This window comes from Anomaloglossus baeobatrachus, chromosome 1 (genome assembly GCF_048569485.1).
Source record: "Anomaloglossus baeobatrachus isolate aAnoBae1 chromosome 1, aAnoBae1.hap1, whole genome shotgun sequence".
NCBI classification, from domain to species: domain Eukaryota; kingdom Metazoa; phylum Chordata; class Amphibia; order Anura; family Aromobatidae; genus Anomaloglossus; species Anomaloglossus baeobatrachus.
Window position 1 is genome coordinate 938,690,076 of NC_134353.1, and position 18,456 is coordinate 938,708,531.

Consider the following 18,456-nt stretch of genomic DNA (forward strand, 5'->3'; position numbering starts at 1 on the left):
AGTTGGTGGGGAGGGAGGAGATGAGAATTATATTTTCTGGCGTCTGCTTCACGGTGACGGAAAGGAGGGTAATAAATCCTGTTGTTTAGTGGAAAGTACTTTTCTGTGCTTTCCAGTTGCTACTAAGGGGCATGGATTGGGTAATATTTTCTGGTGTCTAGAAGGTTGTGGTAATATTTCTAGGAGCCAAATTGAGAAGGAAAATACATTATTTTTATAATACATTTATATATATACTAGCTGTAGCACCCAGAGTTGCCCGAGATAGTAACTGTGTCTCTCCCAGTCGCTGTCTGTTTCTTTCCTTTTCTCTTTCCCTTTCTGTCTCTTTCCTTTTCTCTTTCCCTGTCTGTCTCGCTGTCTCTTTCCCTGTCTATCTGTCTCTTTCCCTGTCTGTCTCTTTCCCTGTCTGTCTCTTCCCCTGTCTGTCTCTTCCCCTGTCTGTCTGTCTCTTCCCCTGTCTGTCTGTCTCTTCCCCTGTCTGTCTGTCTCTTCCCCTGTCTGTCTGTCTCTTCCCCTGTCTGTCTGTCTCTTCCCCTGTCTGTCTGTCTCTTCCCCTGTCTGTCTGTCTCTTCCCCTGTCTGTCTGTCTCTTCCCCTGTCTGTCTCTTTCCCTGTCTGTCTCTTTCCCTGTCTGTCTGTCTCTTCCCCTGTCTGTCTGTCTCTTCCCCTGTCTGTCTGTCTCTTCCCCTGTCTGTCTGTCTCTTCCCCTGTCTGACTCTTTCCCTGTCTGTCTCTTTCCCTGTCTGTCTCTTCCCCTGTCTGTCTCTTCCCCTGTCTGTCTCTTTCCCTGTCTGTCTCTTCCCCTGTCTGTCTGTCTCTTCCCCTGTCTGTCTGTCTCTTCCCCTGTCTGTCTGTCTCTTCCCCTGTCTGTCTCTTTCCCTGTCTGTCTCTTTCCCTGTCTGTCTCTTTCCCTGTCTGTCTCTTTCCCTGTCTGTCTCTTTCCCTGTCTGTCTCTTTCCCTGTCTGTCTCTTTCCCTGTCTGTCTGTCTCTTTCCCTGTCTGTCTGTCTCTTTCCCTGTCTGTCTGTCTCTTCCCCTGTCTGTCTGTCTCTTCCCCTGTCTGTCTGTCTCTTCCCCTGTCTGTCTGTCTCTTCCCCTGTCTGTCTGTCTCTTCCCCTGTCTGTCTGTCTCTTCCCCTGTCTGTCTGTCTCTTCCCCTGTCTGTCTCTTTCCCTGTCTGTCTGTCTCTTTCCCTGTCTGTCTGTCTCTTTCCCTGTCTGTCTGTCTCTTTCCCTGTCTGTCTGTCTCTTTCCCTGTCTGTCTGTCTCTTTCCCAGTTTGTCTGTCTCTTTCCCAGTCTGTCTGACTCTTTCGCTGTCTGTCTGACTCTTTCCCTGTCTGTCTTTTTCCCTGTCTGTCTCTTTCCCTGTCTGTCTCTTTCTCTGTCTGTCTGTCTCTTTCCCTGTCTGTCTGTCTCTTTCCCTGGCTGCATTGTGACACTCCAACATTCCATTTAAGGGTGTGGCTGCGCATTCTTCTGAAGGTTGGGCTCCACTGTGGCTCTCAGCTCCATTGACTTTAATGGAGGCAGATTTTTTGGCGAATAAATGTAAAGCGCGGGGTTAAAATTTCACTTCAAAACATAGTCTATGACATTCCCTGAGTCAAATGGGGTGTCTGTGTAAAATTTCATGATTGTACATGTGACGGTGCGAATTCTTTTAGTGGACACACACACACATACACTCAGCTTTATATAATAGATTATTTATTATATTCCCTAGTGGCCGGTGGGAGGCAAAGTAATGCTCTTGTGATACTAGCGGGTGGAGAGGACAGCAGACACATATAATATTTCTTTGTGTCTAGTGAGTGGGCAAATACATTTTTCTTTGCTCAGTAATAAGTAAAAGGTTAGGTTACAGTATAAGCCCTGGTGTCCATTGGGAAGGAAAGTAATTTATAATGGATTCTAGTGGGTAAAGAAGGGAATTTTGTTTACTTACCGTAAATTCCTTTTCTTCTAGCTCCAATTGGGAGACCCAGACAATTGGGTGTATAGCTTCTGCCTCCGGAGGCCACACAAAGTATTACACTGAAAAGTGTAACCCCTCCCCTCTGCCTATACACCCTCCCGTGCATCACGGGCTCCTCAGTTTTGGTGCAAAAGCAGGAAGGAGGAAACTTATAAATTGGTCTAAGGTAAATTCAATCCGAAGGATGTTTGGAGAACTGAAACCAAAGAAACAATTGAACAACAAGCCCGAAGGGAACAGGGGCGGGTGCTGGGTCTCCCAATTGGAGCTAGAAGAAAAGGAATTTACGGTAAGTAAACAAAATTCCCTTCTTCTTTGTCGCTCCATTGGGAGACCCAGACAATTGGGACGTCCAAAAGCAGTCCCTGGGTGGGTAAAAGAATACCTCGATAAATAGAGCCGACACGGCTCCCTCTTACAGGTGGGCAACCGCCGCCTGAAGGACTCGCGTACCTAGACTGGCATCTGCCGAAGCGTAGGTATGCACCTGATAGTGTTTCGTGAAAGTGTGCAGACTAGACCACGTAGCTGCCTGACACACCTGCTGAGCCGTAGCCCGGTGCCGCAATGCCCAGGATGCACCCAGGCTCTGGTAGAATGGGCTTTCAGCCCCGAAGGAAGCGGAAGCCCCGAAGAACGGTAAGCTTCAAGAATCGGTTCCTTGATCCACCGAGCCAAGGTTGACTTGGAAGCCTGCGAACTCTTACGCTGACCGGCGACAAGTACAAAGAGTGCATCTGAACGGCGCAGGGGCGCTGTGCAAGACACGTAGTACCGGAGTGCTCTCACTAGATCTAATGAGTGCAAATCCTTTTCACATCGGTGAATTGGATTAGGGCAAAAAGAAGGTAAGGAGATATCCTGATTGGATGAAAAGGAGATACCACCTTAGGGAGAAATTCCGGAACAGGACGCAGAACCACCTTATCCTGGTGAAAAACCAGGAAGGGGGCTTTGCATGACAGCGCTGCAAGATCCGACACTCTTCGGAGTGATGTAACTGCCACTAGAAATGCCACCTTCTGCGAAAGACGTGATAAGGAGACATCTCGCAGCGGCTCGAAAGGTGGTTTCTGAAGAGCCGTTAGCACCCTGTAAAGGTCCCAGGGCTCTAGTGGGCGCTTGTAAGGTGGGACTATGTGGCATACTCCTTACAGGAACGTGCGGACCTGCGGGAGCCTGGCCAGGCGCCTTTGAAAAAATACTGAGAGCGCCGATACTTGTCCCTTGAGAGAGCTTAGTGACAAACCTTTGTCCATTCCAGATTGAAGGAAGGAAAGAAAAATGGGTAAGGCAAAAGGCCAGGGAGTAAACCCATTCACAGAGCACCAGGACAAGAATATCCGCCAAGTCCTGTAATAGATATTGGCGGACGTCGGTTTCCTGGCTTGTCTCATAGTGGCAATGACATCCTGAGATAACCCTGACGATGCTAGGAGCCAGGACTCAATGGCCACACAGTCAGGTTGAGGGCCGCAGAATTCAGATGGAAAAACGGCCCTTGTGACAGCAAGTCTGTGCGGTCTGGAAGGGCCCACGGTTGACCCACCGTGAGATGCCACAGATCCGGGTACCACGACCGCCTTGGCCAGTCTGGAGCGACGAGAATGGCGTGGCGGCAGTCGGACCTGATCTTGCGTAATACTCTGGGTAGCATCGCCAGAGGAGGAAACACATAAGGCAGTTGAAACTGCGACCAATCCTGCACTAATGCATCCGCTGCCAGAGCTCTGTGAACTGCGGAGATGGTGGATGCTGTGGCTTCCACCTACTGCAGAATTCGCCGTACTTCCTGGAAGGCTTGACGACTGCGAGTGCCGCCCTGGTGATTGATGTAGGCGACTGCAGTGGCGTTGTCCGACTGGATACGGATCTGCCTGCCCTCCAGCCACTGATGGAACGCCAATAGGGCTAGATACACTGCCCTTATCTCCAGAACATTGATCTGAAGGGAAGACTCCCTCGGAGTCCAGGTCCCCTGAGCCCTGTGGTGGAGAAACACTGCTCCCCACCCTGACAGGCTCGCGTCCGTGGTGACCACAGCCCAGGTTGGGGGCAGGAAGGATTTTCCCTGCGATAGAGAAGTGGGAAGAAGCCACCACTGAAGAGACGTCTTGGTTGCCAGGGAAAGAGAGACATTCTTGTCGAGGGAAGTCGATCTCTTGTCCCACTTGTGGAGAATGTCCCATTGGAGTGGGCGTAGATGAAATTGCGCGAAGGGCACTGCCTCCATCGCTGCCACCATCTTCCCTAGGAAGTGCATGAGGCGCCTCAATGGGTGTGACTGACTCTGAAGAAGAGATTGCACCCCTGCTTGCAGAGAAAGCTGTTTGTCCAGTGGTAGCTTGACTACCGCTGACTGAGTATGAAACTCCATGCCGAGGTAGGCCAATGACTGGGTCGGTGTCAACTTGGATTTTGGAAAGTTGATGATCCACCCGAACTGCTGGAGAGTCTCCAGAGCGATGGTAAGGCTGTGTTGACACGCCTCCCGAGACGGTGCCCTGACTAGGAGATCGTCTAAGTAGGGAATCACTGAGTGGCCTTGGGAGTGTAGGACCGCCACAACGGATGCCATGACTTTGGTGAAAACCCGTGGGGCTGTCGCCAAGCCGAAAGGCAATGCCACGAACTGAAGGTGTTCGTCCCCTATGGCGAAACGCAAGAAGCGTTGATGTTCGGGTGCGATCGGCACATGGAGATAAGCATCTTTGATGTCGATCGATGCGAGAAAGTCTCCCTGTGACATCGAAGCGATGACCGAGCGGAGAGATTCCATCCTGAACCGTCTGGTTCTCACATGTCTGTTGAGCAGTTTGAGGTCCAGAACGGGACGGAATGAACCGTCCTTCTCTGGCACCACGAACAAGTTGGAGTAAAAGCCGCGCCCCTGTTCCTGAGGGGGGACGGGAATCACAACTCCTTCTGTCTTCAGAGCGGCCACTGCCTGAAGAAGTGCGTCGGCCCGAGCGGGGGGGGGGGGGGGAGGTTGTGAAGAAACGAGTTGGAGGACGAGAGATGAACTCTATCCTGTGACCGTGAGACAGAATGTCTCTCACCCATCGGTCTTGAACATGTGGCCACCAGGTGTCGCAAAAGCGGGAGAGCCTGCCACCGACCGAGGATGCGGTTCGGGGATGCCAAGAGTCATGAGGAGGCCGCCTTGGAGGCAGTGCCTCCGGTCGCCTTTTGGGGGCGTGACTTAGACCGCCACGCGTAGGAGTTCCTCTGACCTTTCTCCGGCCTATTGGACGAAGAGGATTGGGACTTGGCGGAGGGGCGAAAGGACCGAAACCTCGATTGTATCTTACGTTGCTGAGGTCGCTTCGGTCTGGACTGGGGTAAGGAGGAGTCCTTTCCCTCTCATCCAATCGTTCTCCAAACAATCGGTCGCCAGAAAACGGCAAACCGGTTAGGAATCCCTTGGAAGCCGAGTCTGCCTTCCATTCGCGCAGCCACATGGCTCTGCGGACTGCCACAGAATTAGCGGATGCGACCGCTGTACGGCTAGCAGAGTCTAGGACTGCATTCATGGCGTATGAAGAAAACGCCGACGCCTGAGAAGTCAAAGACGCAACCTGCGGAGCAGAAGTACGTGTGACCGCATTAATCTCGGTTAGACAAGCCCAGATAGCTTGGAGTGCCCACACGGCTGCAAAAGCCGGGGCAAAGGACGCGCCCGTGGCTTCATAGATGGATTTCACCAGGAGCTCTATCTGCCTGTCAGTGGCATCTTTTAGCGATGAGCCATCTGCAACCGATACCACAGATCTAGCCGCCAATCTAGAGACTGGAGGATCCACCTTGGGACACTGAGCCCAACCCTTAACTACGTCAGAGGGGAAGGGGTACGTCATGGTCAGAGCCCTGAGCTGCGATCTCCGCCTCGTCCTCCAGCGAGTCCTCCAGCCGGGAACCTGAGCAGCGTGATGAAGCTGATGATTCCAAGCGGGCCCGCTTAGCTGGTCTGGGGCTGTGGTCCGTGGAGGAGTCCTCCACGTGAAACCTAGAGCCCACCCCGGGAGCGCGCTGCGGCGTGGACCGAGAGGGACCTGGAGGCGCCGATCCAACAGTGTCCTGGGTCTGTGTAAGGACCGGTCTGGACTGCAAGGCTTCTAGCAGCTTGGCAGACCATTTGTCCATAGACTTAGCCATGGATTGTGAAAGTGACTCAAAGAGCTTCTCAGCAAACACTGCAAACTCTGTCCCTGCCGCCTGGACAGTGGTAGCATGGGGGTCTACCTGAGCCGAGGGGCCCACAAGTGGTCGCGGCTCCGGCTGAGTCAGTGTAACAGGGGTCGAGCATTGCTCACAGTGAGGGTAGGTGGAACCCGCAGGCAACATAGCCCCACAAGAGGTACAGGTCGCAAAGAAACCCTGTGCCTTAGCGCTCTTGCTCCTTGTGGACGACATGCTGTTGTGTCCCAGGAGAGCGATCACAGAGGGTATAAGGGAAGAGTATACAGCCTGGCCGAACAGAGATATATATATATAAAGATATATAATACGTATCTATTCAGGCAACCCAGGGGGACCAGCACCGGATGACCGGTGTGGCTTACCAACCGCTAAAAAGCGGCGTGTGTGTCCTCCAGATTCCCTGCTCCAGGTCTCCCAGCGGTGAAGAGCTCTTTCCTGATGATTCTCCAGCGCAGAATGTCTGAAAAAAATGGCTGCTGGAGCTCTCAGAGGGGGAGTGGAGCGGTGGGCGGCACCAGGAAAAAGTGCGGGAATCTGGGGTCCCTATTGTGATCAAAGAGGGGGGAGGAAGCATACAGGATGCTCCGGCCCTCACTGCCGACGTCAGGACGGCTGTCCCGCCCCTACCCTGACAGACAGGTCCGGGGGCGGGAGTCTTGCCAGTAGGCCGCAACTGAAGCCGGGGAATAAATTTATGACCGCGGCCGACAAGCAGGCGCGGTCGGCGCGGAAGTCCCCCGGCTTTCACGGATCAGCAGCCGCTGTGTGTCCCAGGCAGCGTCCGGTCGGCTGTCCCGCCCCTACCCTGACAGACAGGTCCGGGGGCGAGATTTTGCAAGTAGGCCGCAACTGAAGCCGGGGACTAAATTTATGACCGTGGCCGACAAACAGGCGCGGTCGGCGCGGAAGTCCCCCGGCTTTCACGGCCTAGCAGCCCTTGCAGCGTCCGGGTGCCAGGCGCTCCATGAACCGTCCCCATGGGGACACAGAGTACCTGACAGATGCAGGGCCCGGTCCCTGATAAAGAAAATACTCCGGTCCGGCAGATTCCACACAGGGGCTGCGGAGGGAGCACGGTCCCAGTGCCTGGATGACCGCTCAGGATCCCACTTCTCCCAGAGCCCTCAAGGGATGGTGAAGGAAATACGGCATGAGGCTCCGGCCGTCGTACCCGCAATGGGTACCTCAACCTTAACAGCACCGCCGACGTAGTGGGGTGAGAAGGGAGCATGCCGGGGGCCCCGTGGGAGCCCTCTTTTCTTCCAACCGATAACATCAGCAGCTGCTGCTGACTAAAATGGGAATGCATGAGTGGATGTGTGCCTCCTTCCACACAAAGCATAAAACTGAGGAGCCCGTGAGGCACGGGAGGGTGTATAGGCAGAGGGGAGGGGTTACACTTTTGAGTGTAATACTTTGTGTGGCCTCCGGAGGCAGAAGCTATACACCCAATTGTCTGGGTCTCCCAATGGAGCGACAAAGAAAAAGCCAGTAGGGATATATAAAATATTCCTTGGTGACATGCGGGATGATAAACTCCATCATCCATCTACTGTTCTATATATATCAGGATAGCTTTTGAACATAGTCCCTGGTGTGCAGTGGTTAGGGAGGATCATTGAATGTTGTTGCAGCTTCTTCTATGGATAGTGTGGGCATATATTCTTATTTCATGGTGTCCAGTGGTTCGATTTGCAGCACATTAATCCAAATATTCATAATTATTAGTCTAAACATTGGCAGCCGATACTTACTTGCATCTTTTTAATGTCATTGTCCAGATCATAGTCAGGCAGATGATGACGGCCAACACAGCGACCGATACCCAGAGCGTCAGATCTTGCTTCTTTGTGACTGGTGGAGACATAATGGATCAGTATTTGTGCGGCTTGTGTAGGGCTAAGTCACATGGAGACATAAAACTCTACACTGCCCCCCAGGCTCCTGGTCAGATACCGTACTGCACGGTCCAGTTATACCTGCAGGGATCTGGACATATCCCTCCTCGCCCCATTCGCTCCATTTCCCGGTATCGGCCTTGCACCGCACTTGAACGATGTAATTTTTTCCCGGGGTTAGGCTAAACACCTTCAGCTTGGTTTGTTGTTCAACAAGATGTTCCTAAAATGAGAGAAAAAAAATTAGGAAATCTTAAAAATGAGAAGATATTTACAGTCGTGAAACAATGTAAAGTGAACAAGTAAAAAACGTTAGTGCAGAAAACAATAAAGGCACTTTGTAAGAGTTTGGCAAAAAGCAATCCAAGAGAAGCCCCCAAGTTTATCAGTCACGAGCCCCCAAGTTTATCCGTCATGAGCCCCCAAGTTTATCCAGGATGAGCCCCTAAGATTATCCGGGTCGAGCCCCCAAGATTATCCGGGACGAGCCCCCAAGATTATCCGGGATGAGTCCCCAAGATTATCCGGGACGAGCCCCCAAGATTATCCAGGACGAGCCCCCAAGATTATCCAGGACGAGCCCCCAAGAATATCCAGGACAAGCCCCCAAGATTATCCAGGACAAGCCCCCAAGAATATCCAGGACAAGCCCCCAAGAATATCCAGGACAAGCCCCCAAGAATATCCAGGACAAGCCCCCAAGAATATCCAGGACAAGCCCCCAGGAATATCCAGGACAAGCCCCCAAGAATATCCAGGATGAGCCCCCAAGAATATCCGGGACGAACCCCCAAGAATATCCAAGGATGAGCCCTAAAGAAAATCCAGGACGAACCGCCAAGATTATCCGGGACAAGCCCCCAACATTATCCGGGACGAGCCCCCAAGATTATCCGGGACGAGCCCCCAAGATTATCCAGGACGAGCCCCCAAGAATATCCAGGACAAGCCCCCAGGAATATCCAGGACAAGCCCCCAAGAATATCCAGGACAAGCCCCCAGGAATATCCAGGACAAGCCCCCAAGAATATCCAGGATGAGCCCCCAAGAATATCCGGGACGAACCCCCAAGAATATCCAGGATGAGCCCTAAAGAAAATCCAGGACGAACCGCCAAGATTATCCGGGACAAGCCCCCAACATTATCCGGGACGAGCCCCCAAGATTATCCGGGACGAGCCCCCAAGAATATCAAAGACGAGCTCCCAAGATTATCTGGGACGAGCCCCCAAGGTTAATCGAGACGAGCCCCTGAGATTAATCAAGACGAGTCCCCGAGATTATCCAGAAAGAGCCCCAAGATTATTCAGGACGTGCTCCCAAAATTATCCGGGATGAGCCCCAAAGATTATCCGGGATGAGCCCCCGAGATTAATCAAGACAAGTCTCCAAGATTATCTGGGACGAGCCCCCGAGATTAATCAAGACGAGTCCCGGAGATTATCCAGGAAGAGCCCCCAAGATTATCCAGGATGAGCTCCCAAGATTATCCGGGATGAGCCCCCAAGATTATCTAGGACAAACCCCCAAGATTATCTAGGACGAACCCCCAAGATTATCCGGGACGAGCCCCCGAGGTTTTCCGAGACCAGCCCCCAAGGTTTTCCGGGACGAGTCCCCAAGGTTATCAGGGACGAGTCCCCAAGGTTATCAGGGACGAGCCCCCAAGGTTTTCCAGGAGGAACCCCCCAAAATTATCTGGAACGAACCCCCAAGATTATCCGGAACACGACCCCAAGATTATCCGGGACATGCCCCCAAGATTATCCGGGGCAAGCCCCCAAGATTATCCGGAACGAGCCCCCAAGATTATCCGGAACGAGCCCCCAATATTATCCGGGACGAGCCCCCAAGAATATCCAGGATGAACCCCCAAGATTATTCTGAACGAGCCCCCAAGATTATCCGGAACAAGCCCCCAAGATTATCCGGAACAAGCCCCCAAGATTATCTAGGACGAGCCCCCAAGATTATCTAGGTTTCTATCGAGTGAGCACTTACTTCCCAATTTTGATTTTTCTCCTCCCTAAAGCGCACTTGATACTCTATTGTCATCCATCCCATTTTGATATCGGCCATCTCTGGTGGGTTCCATTTTACCATCAGATAGGGCACGCTGGACTCATTGCCCTCATAGTCGAAGGACAGGTTTTTTGGGGGGAAGGGTTGAACTAAATAAAAAAAAAACAACAAAAAAACAAACAATGAAACTGGATGAACATGAAAATTTAGAATTTTTTTAACGATAGATTAGCCTTTGTTTTTGCATTGTTTGTTAGACCATTTTTCCTTTTATGTTTTTACAAAAAGTGACCAGTCTTTGCACCTATTTTACTTCTGCTGCTCCCCTGAGTATTCTGTTTTGTTTTTTTTTTGGTTAAATCTGCCCTACAATTCCAGAGATATGGGCTTTTTTATATAGGGGTAGTTTGTATAGTCTTTACAAAGGGTTCATGACTTAAAGGATCCTCAGGGGCGTGTCACACAAGCCACGCCTCTTTGAAAAGATCACAAAGTCAGCACTAAATGAAACAGCCTGTATCTCTAAAACCATAAGGCCAATTTAAGAAAACCAAAAACCAAAATACTCAGGGGAGCAGTGAGAATAGAATAAGACCGAAAATGGCAACTTTTTAACAAGTGTCAGGTTCTCTTTAAGCTGAAATGATCATCTTCTGCAGATAACCAGTAATTTATTCAGCCACATGACCCTGAGATTAAACATTTTTATTTGAAAAATGTGACCAGTTCTGCTTTTATTTTATTCCTGCTGCTCCCCTGAGTATTTGGGTTTATTTCTTAAAAATATCCATCATACAATTCCAATGATATCAGACTTTTTACAATGTGGTAATTTATATGGTCTTTACAAAGGGGATGTGACTTACAGGCTCCTCAGGGGCGTGACTTACAAAATCCTCAGGGGCATGTCACATAAGCCACGCCCCTTTCAAAAGATGACAAAAATTAGCACTAAATGAAAAAGCCCGTATTTCCAAAACCATAGGGCCAATTTAAGAGAAAAAAAAAATACTCAGGGGAGCAGTGAACATAATATAAGACTAAAACTGGCAACTAATTAACAGGTGTGAGGTTTTTTTTTTAGGCTGAAATGACCATCTTCTGCAGATAACCAGTGATCGTTTGTTCAGCCACATGACCCTCGGATTAAACATTTTTCACTTTATTTTTTACAAAAGTTAATAGTTTCTGCTCCTATTTTGTTCCTGCTGCTCCCTGGAGTATTTTGGTTTATTTTTCTAAAAAAAATCCGCCACATGATTACAGAGATATGAATCTTTTTACAACGTGGTCATTTCTATGGTCTTTACAAAGGAGGCATGAGTTACTGGCTCCTCAGGGTCTCCTCGGGGGCGTGTCTCACGAGCCACGCCCCCTTTAGAAAAGATCACCAAATTTAGCACTGAATGAAAAAGCCCGTATCTCTAAAACCGTAAGGTCAATTTAAGAAAAACAAAAAACAAAACACTCAGGGAACCGGTGAGAATAAAAGAAGACCAAAACTGGCAACGTTCTAACAGGTGTCAGGTTCTCTTTAAGCTGAAATGACGAACTACAGCAGATAACCAGTGATCATTTGCTCAGTCACATGACCCCCAGATTAAGCAGTGGATGTTTCAGGTTAACAATTCTAGCTATGTAGAAGATCATTTACTATGTGTACAGATCCAGGGGCACTAATATGTACAGACCTGAGGGCACTAATGTGTACAGATCTGAGGGCACTAATATGTACAGATCTGAAGGCACTAATGTGTACAGATCTGAGGGCACTAAAATGTACAGATCTGAGGGCACTAATATGTACAGGTCTGAGGGCACTAATGTGTACAGATCTGAGGGCACTAATGTGTACAGATCTGAGGGCACTAATGTGTACAGATCTGAGGGCACTAATATGTACAGATCTGAGGGCACTAATATGTACAGATCTGAGGGCACTAATATGTACAGGTCTGAGGGCACTAATGTGTACAGATCTGAGGGCACTAATGTGTACAGATCTGAGGGCACTAATGTGTACAGATCTGAGGGCACTAATGTGTACAGATCTGAGGGCACTAATGTGTACAGATCTGAGGGCACTAATATGTACAGATCTGATGGCACTAATGTGTACAGATCTGAGGGCACTAATATGTACAGATCTGATGGCACTAATGTGTACAGATCTGAGGGCACTAATATGTACAGATCTGAGGGCACTAATGTGTACAGATCTGAGGGAACCAATGTGTACAGATCTGAGGGTACTAATGTGTACAGATCTGAGGGCACTAATATGTACAGATCTGAGGGTACTAATGTGTACAGATCTGAGGGCACTAATGTGTACAGATCTGAGGGCATTAATGTGTACAGATCTGAGGGCACTAATGTGTACAGATCTGAGGGCACTAATGTGTACAGATCTGAGGGCACAAATGCGTACAGATATGAGGGCACAAATGCGTACAGATCTGAGGGCACTAATGTGTACAGATCTGAGGGCACTAATGTGTACAGATCTGAGGGCACAAATGTGAACAGATCTGAGGGCACAAATGTGAACAGATCTGAGGGCACAAATGTGAACAGATCTGAGGGCACTAATGTGTACAGATCTGAGGGCACTAATATGTACAGATCTGAGGGCACTTATGTGTACAGATCTGAGGGCACTAATGTGTACAGATCTGAGGGCACAAATGTGAACAGATCTGAGGGCACAAATGTGAACAGATCTGAGGGCAATAATATGTACAGATCTGAGGGCACTAATATGTACAGATCTGAGGGCACAAATGTGTACAGATCTGAGGGCACTAATATGTACAGATCTGAGGGCACTAATATGTACAGATCTGAGGGCACAAATGTGAACAGATCTGAGGGCACAAATGTGTACAGATCTGAGGGCACTAATATGTACAGATCTGAGGGCACTAATATGTACAGATCTGAGGGCACAAATGTGAACAGATCTGAGGGCACTAATGTGTACAGATCTGAGGGCACTAATATGTACAGATCCGAGGGCACTAATATGTACAGATCTGAGGGCACTAATGTGTACAGATCTGAGGGCACTAATATGTACAGATCTGAGGGCACAAATGTGTACAGATCTGAGGGCACTAATGTGTACAGATCTGAGGGCACTAATTTGTACAGATCTGAGGGCACTAATGTGTACAGATCTGAGGGCACTAATGTGTACAGATCTGAGGGCACTAATGCGTACAAATCTGAGGGCACTAATGTGTACAGATCTGAGGGCACTAATATGTACAGATCTGAGGGCACTAATATGTACAGATCTGAGGGCACTAATTTGTACAGATCTGAGGGCACTAATGTGTACAGATCTGAGGGCACTAATGTGTACAGATCTGAGGGCACTAATGTGTACAGATCTGAGGGCACAAATTTGTACAGATCTGAGGGCACTAATGTGTACAGATCTGAGGACTCGCTCCTGAAGATTTACAACTGCTGGCAAAGCCATTCTAAAAATGCAGATACATATAACAGGGCCGTATTTATAGACTTCACGGTATAAGTATACACAAGCTATAGGATTGTGCAGCTCAGCGTTTAAGCTGTGGCCTATTTCCAGGGTGTATAGATGCAAGATGACGGCTGAAGGACAGCTGTGATATCCGTACAGAAGAGACGTATACAGCCGGTAACTGACTGCCCCTATAATGTATGGAGGATGCATAGAGGAGGTAGAGGTGAGAGGAACACACGGATCTCTTACCTATGTCAACTATTTCAAAGTCAAATACTTTAGACACGTTCCACCCGAGAGCGTTGGAGGCATTAACAACGATAAAATAATACATCCAGATGGAGGAGTGCGCTTTACTGAAGTAGCAGGAGCTTGGGCCCGAAGTGTGATAATCCGGACACTCCACCTGCGTCTTATTTCTATATAATTAATATAAAATCACATTTACATGTTAAACGCTACAGAGCAAACAAAACACAAAAATCTCAACTACTATAATACTGCTCCCTATGTACAAGAATATAACTACTATAATACTGCCCCCTATGTACAAGAATATAACTACTATAATACTGCCCCTATGTACAAGAATATAACTACTATAATACTGCCCCTATGTACAAGAATATAACTACTATAATACTGCCCCCTATGTACAAGAATATAACTACTATAATACTGCCCCCTATGTACAAGAATATAACTACTATAATATTGCCCCTATGCACAAGAATATAACTACTATAATACTGCCCCCTATGTATAAGAATATAACTACTATAATACTGCCCCCTATGTACAAGAATATAACTACTATAATACTGCTCCCTATGTACAAGAATATAACTACTATAATACTGCCCCCTATGTACAAGAATATAACTACTATAATACTGCCCCTATGTACAAGAATATAACTACTATAATACTGCCCCCTATGTACAAGAATATAACTACTATAATACTGCCCCTATGTACAAGAATATAACTACTATAATACTGCCCCCTATGTACAAGAATATAACTAAAATAATACTGCCCCCTATGTACAAGAATATAACTATTATAATACTGCCCCTATGTACAAGAATATAACTACTATAATACTGCCCCCTATGTACAAGAATATAACTACTATAATACTGCCCCCTATGTACAAAAATATAACTACTATAATACTGCCTCCTATGTACAAGAATATAACTACTATAATACTGCCTCTATGTATAAGAATATAACTACTATAATACTGCTCTTTATGTATAAGAATATAACTACTATAATACTGCCTCCTATGCACAATAATATAACTACTATAATACTTCTCCTATGTACAATAATATAACTACTATAATACTGCTCATATGTACAATAATATAACTACTATAATACTGCTCCCTATGTACAAGAATATAACTACTATAATACTGCCCTCTATGTACAAGAATATAACTACTATAATACTGCTCCCTATGTACAAGAATATAACTACTATAATACTGCCCCCTATGTACAAGAATATAACTACTATAATACTGCTCATATGTACAAGAATATAACTACTATAATACTGCCTCCTATGTACAAGAATATAACTACTATAATACTGCTCATATGTACAAGAATATAACTACTATAATACTGCCCTCTATGTACAAGAATATAACTACTATAATACTGCCCCTATGAACAAGAATATAACTACTATAATACTGCCCTATGTACAAGAATATAACTACTATAATACTGCCCCCTATGTACAAGAATATAACTACTATAATACTGCCCCTATGTACAAGAATATAACTACTATAATACTGCTCTGTATGTATAAGAATATAACTACTATAATACTGCTCTGTATGTATAAGAATATAACTACTATACTACTGCCCCTATGTACAAGAATATAACTACTATAATACTGCCCCCTATGTACAAGAATATAACTACTATAATACTGCCCCCTATGTACAAGAATATAACTACTATAATACTGCCCCCTATGTACAAGAATATAACTACTATAATACTGCCTCCTATGTACAAGAATATAACTACTATAATACTGCCTCTATGTATAAGAATATAACTACTATAATACTGCTCTTTATGTATAAGAATATAACTACTATAATACTGCCTCCTATGCACAATAATATAACTACTATAATACTTCTCCTATGTACAATAATATAACTACTATAATACTGCTCATATGTACAATAATATAACTACTATAATACTGCTCCCTATGTACAAGAATATAACTACTATAATACTGCCCTCTATGTACAAGAATATAACTACTATAATACTGCTCCCTATGTACAAGAATATAACTACTATAATACTGCCTCCTATGTACAAGAATATAACTACTATAATACTGCTCATATGTACAAGAATATAACTACTATAATACTGCCCTATGTACAAGAATATAACTACTATAATACTGCCCCTATGTACAAGAATATAACTACTATAATACTGCCCTATGTACAAGAATATAACTACTATAATACTGCCCCCTATGTACAAGAATATAACTACTATAATACTGCCCCTATGTACAAGAATATAACTACTATAATACTGCTCTGTATGTATAAGAATATAACTACTATAATACTGCTCTGTATGTATAAGAATATAACTACTATACTACTGCCCCTATGTACAAGAATATAACTACTATAATACTGCTCCTATGTACAATAATATAACTGCTATAATACTGCCCCTATGTACAAGAATATAACTACTATAATACTGCCTCTATGTACAAGAATATAACTACTATAATACTGCCCCTATGTACAAGAATATAACTACTATAATACTGCTCCCTATGTACAAGAATATAACTACTATAATACTGCCCCCTATGTACAAGAATATAACTACTATAATACTGCCCCCTATGTACAAGAATATAACTACTATAATACTGCCCCTATGTACAAGAATATAACTACTATAATACTGCTCTGTATGTATAAGAATATAACTACTATAATACTGCTCTGTATGTATAAGAATATAACTACTATACTACTGCCCCTATGTACAAGAATATAACTACTATAATACTGCTCCCCATGTACAATAATATAACTACTATAATACTGCTCCTATGTACAAGAATATAACTACTATAATACTGCCCCCTATGTACAAGAATATAACTACTATAATACTGCCCCCTATGTACAAGAATATAACTACTATAATACTGCCCCCTATGTACAAGAATATAACTACTATAATACTGCCTCCTATGTACAAGAATATAACTACTATAATACTGCCTCTATGTATAAGAATATAACTACTATAATACTGCTCTTTATGTATAAGAATATAACTACTATAATACTGCCTCCTATGCACAATAATATAACTACTATAATACTTCTCCTATGTACAATAATATAACTACTATAATACTGCTCATATGTACAATAATATAACTACTATAATACTGCTCCCTATGTACAAGAATATAACTACTATAATACTGCCCTCTATGTACAAGAATATAACTACTATAATACTGCTCCCTATGTACAAGAATATAACTACTATAATACTGCCTCCTATGTACAAGAATATAACTACTATAATACTGCTCATATGTACAAGAATATAACTACTATAATACTGCCCTCTATGTACAAGAATATAACTACTATAATACTGCCCCTATGTACAAGAATATAACTACTATAATACTGCCCTATGTACAAGAATATAACTACTATAATACTGCCCCCTATGTACAAGAATATAACTACTATAATACTGCCCCTATGTACAAGAATATAACTACTATAATACTGCTCTGTATGTATAAGAATATAACTACTATAATACTGCTCTGTATGTATAAGAATATAACTACTATACTACTGCCCCTATGTACAAGAATATAACTACTATAATACTGCTCCTATGTACAATAATATAACTACTATAATACTGCTCATATGTACAAGAATATAACTGCTATAATACTGCCCCTATGTACAAGAATATAACTACTATAATACTGCCTCTATGTACAAGAATATAACTACTATAATACTGCCCCTATGTACAAGAATATAACTACTATAATACTGCCCCCTATGTACAAGAATATAACTACTATAATACTGCCCCTATGTACAAGAATATAACTACTATAATACTGCTCCCCATGTACAATAATATAACTACTATAATACTGCCCCCTATGTACAAGAATATAACTACTATAATACTTCTCTGTATGTATAAGAATATAACTACTATAATACTGCTCTGTATGTATAAGAATATAACTACTATAATACTGCTCTGTATGTATAAGAATATAACTACTATAATACTGCTCCCTATGTACAAGAATATAACTACTATAATACTGCCCCTATGTACAAGAATATAACTACTATAATACTGCTCCTATGTACAAGAATATAACTACTATAATACTGCCCCTATGTACAAGAATATAACTACTATAATACTTCTCTGTATGTATAAGAATATAACTACTATAATACTGCTCTGTATGTATAAGAATATAACTACTATAATACTGCTCTGTATGTATAAGAATATAACTACTATAATACTGCTCCCTATGTACAAGAATATAACTACTATAATACTGCCCCTATGTACAAGAATATAACTACTATAATACTGCTCCTATGTACAAGAATATAACTACTATAATACTGCCTCCTATGCACAATAATATAACTACTATAATACTTCTCCTATGTACAATAATATAACTACTATAATACTGCCCCCTATGTACAAGAATATAACTACTATAATACTTCTCTGTATGTATAAGAATATAACTACTA

At 44.7% G+C, this 18,456-nt stretch overlaps 1 protein-coding gene across 1 annotated transcript in view; it reads right to left on the reverse strand.

Moving 5' to 3' along the window:
- PRLR (prolactin receptor) overlaps positions 1-18,456 on the reverse strand; it is a 59,079-nt gene that overhangs the window by 14,063 nt on the left and 26,560 nt on the right. The window contains exons 4-7 of the mRNA XM_075328470.1: positions 13,838-14,007; positions 10,075-10,244; positions 8,155-8,296; positions 7,930-8,029 (exon numbers count right to left, since the gene is read on the reverse strand). Of these exons, the coding sequence (XP_075184585.1) occupies positions 7,930-8,029; positions 8,155-8,296; positions 10,075-10,244; positions 13,838-14,007 (582 nt within the window). The remainder of the gene's footprint in view (positions 1-7,929; positions 8,030-8,154; positions 8,297-10,074; positions 10,245-13,837; positions 14,008-18,456) is intronic.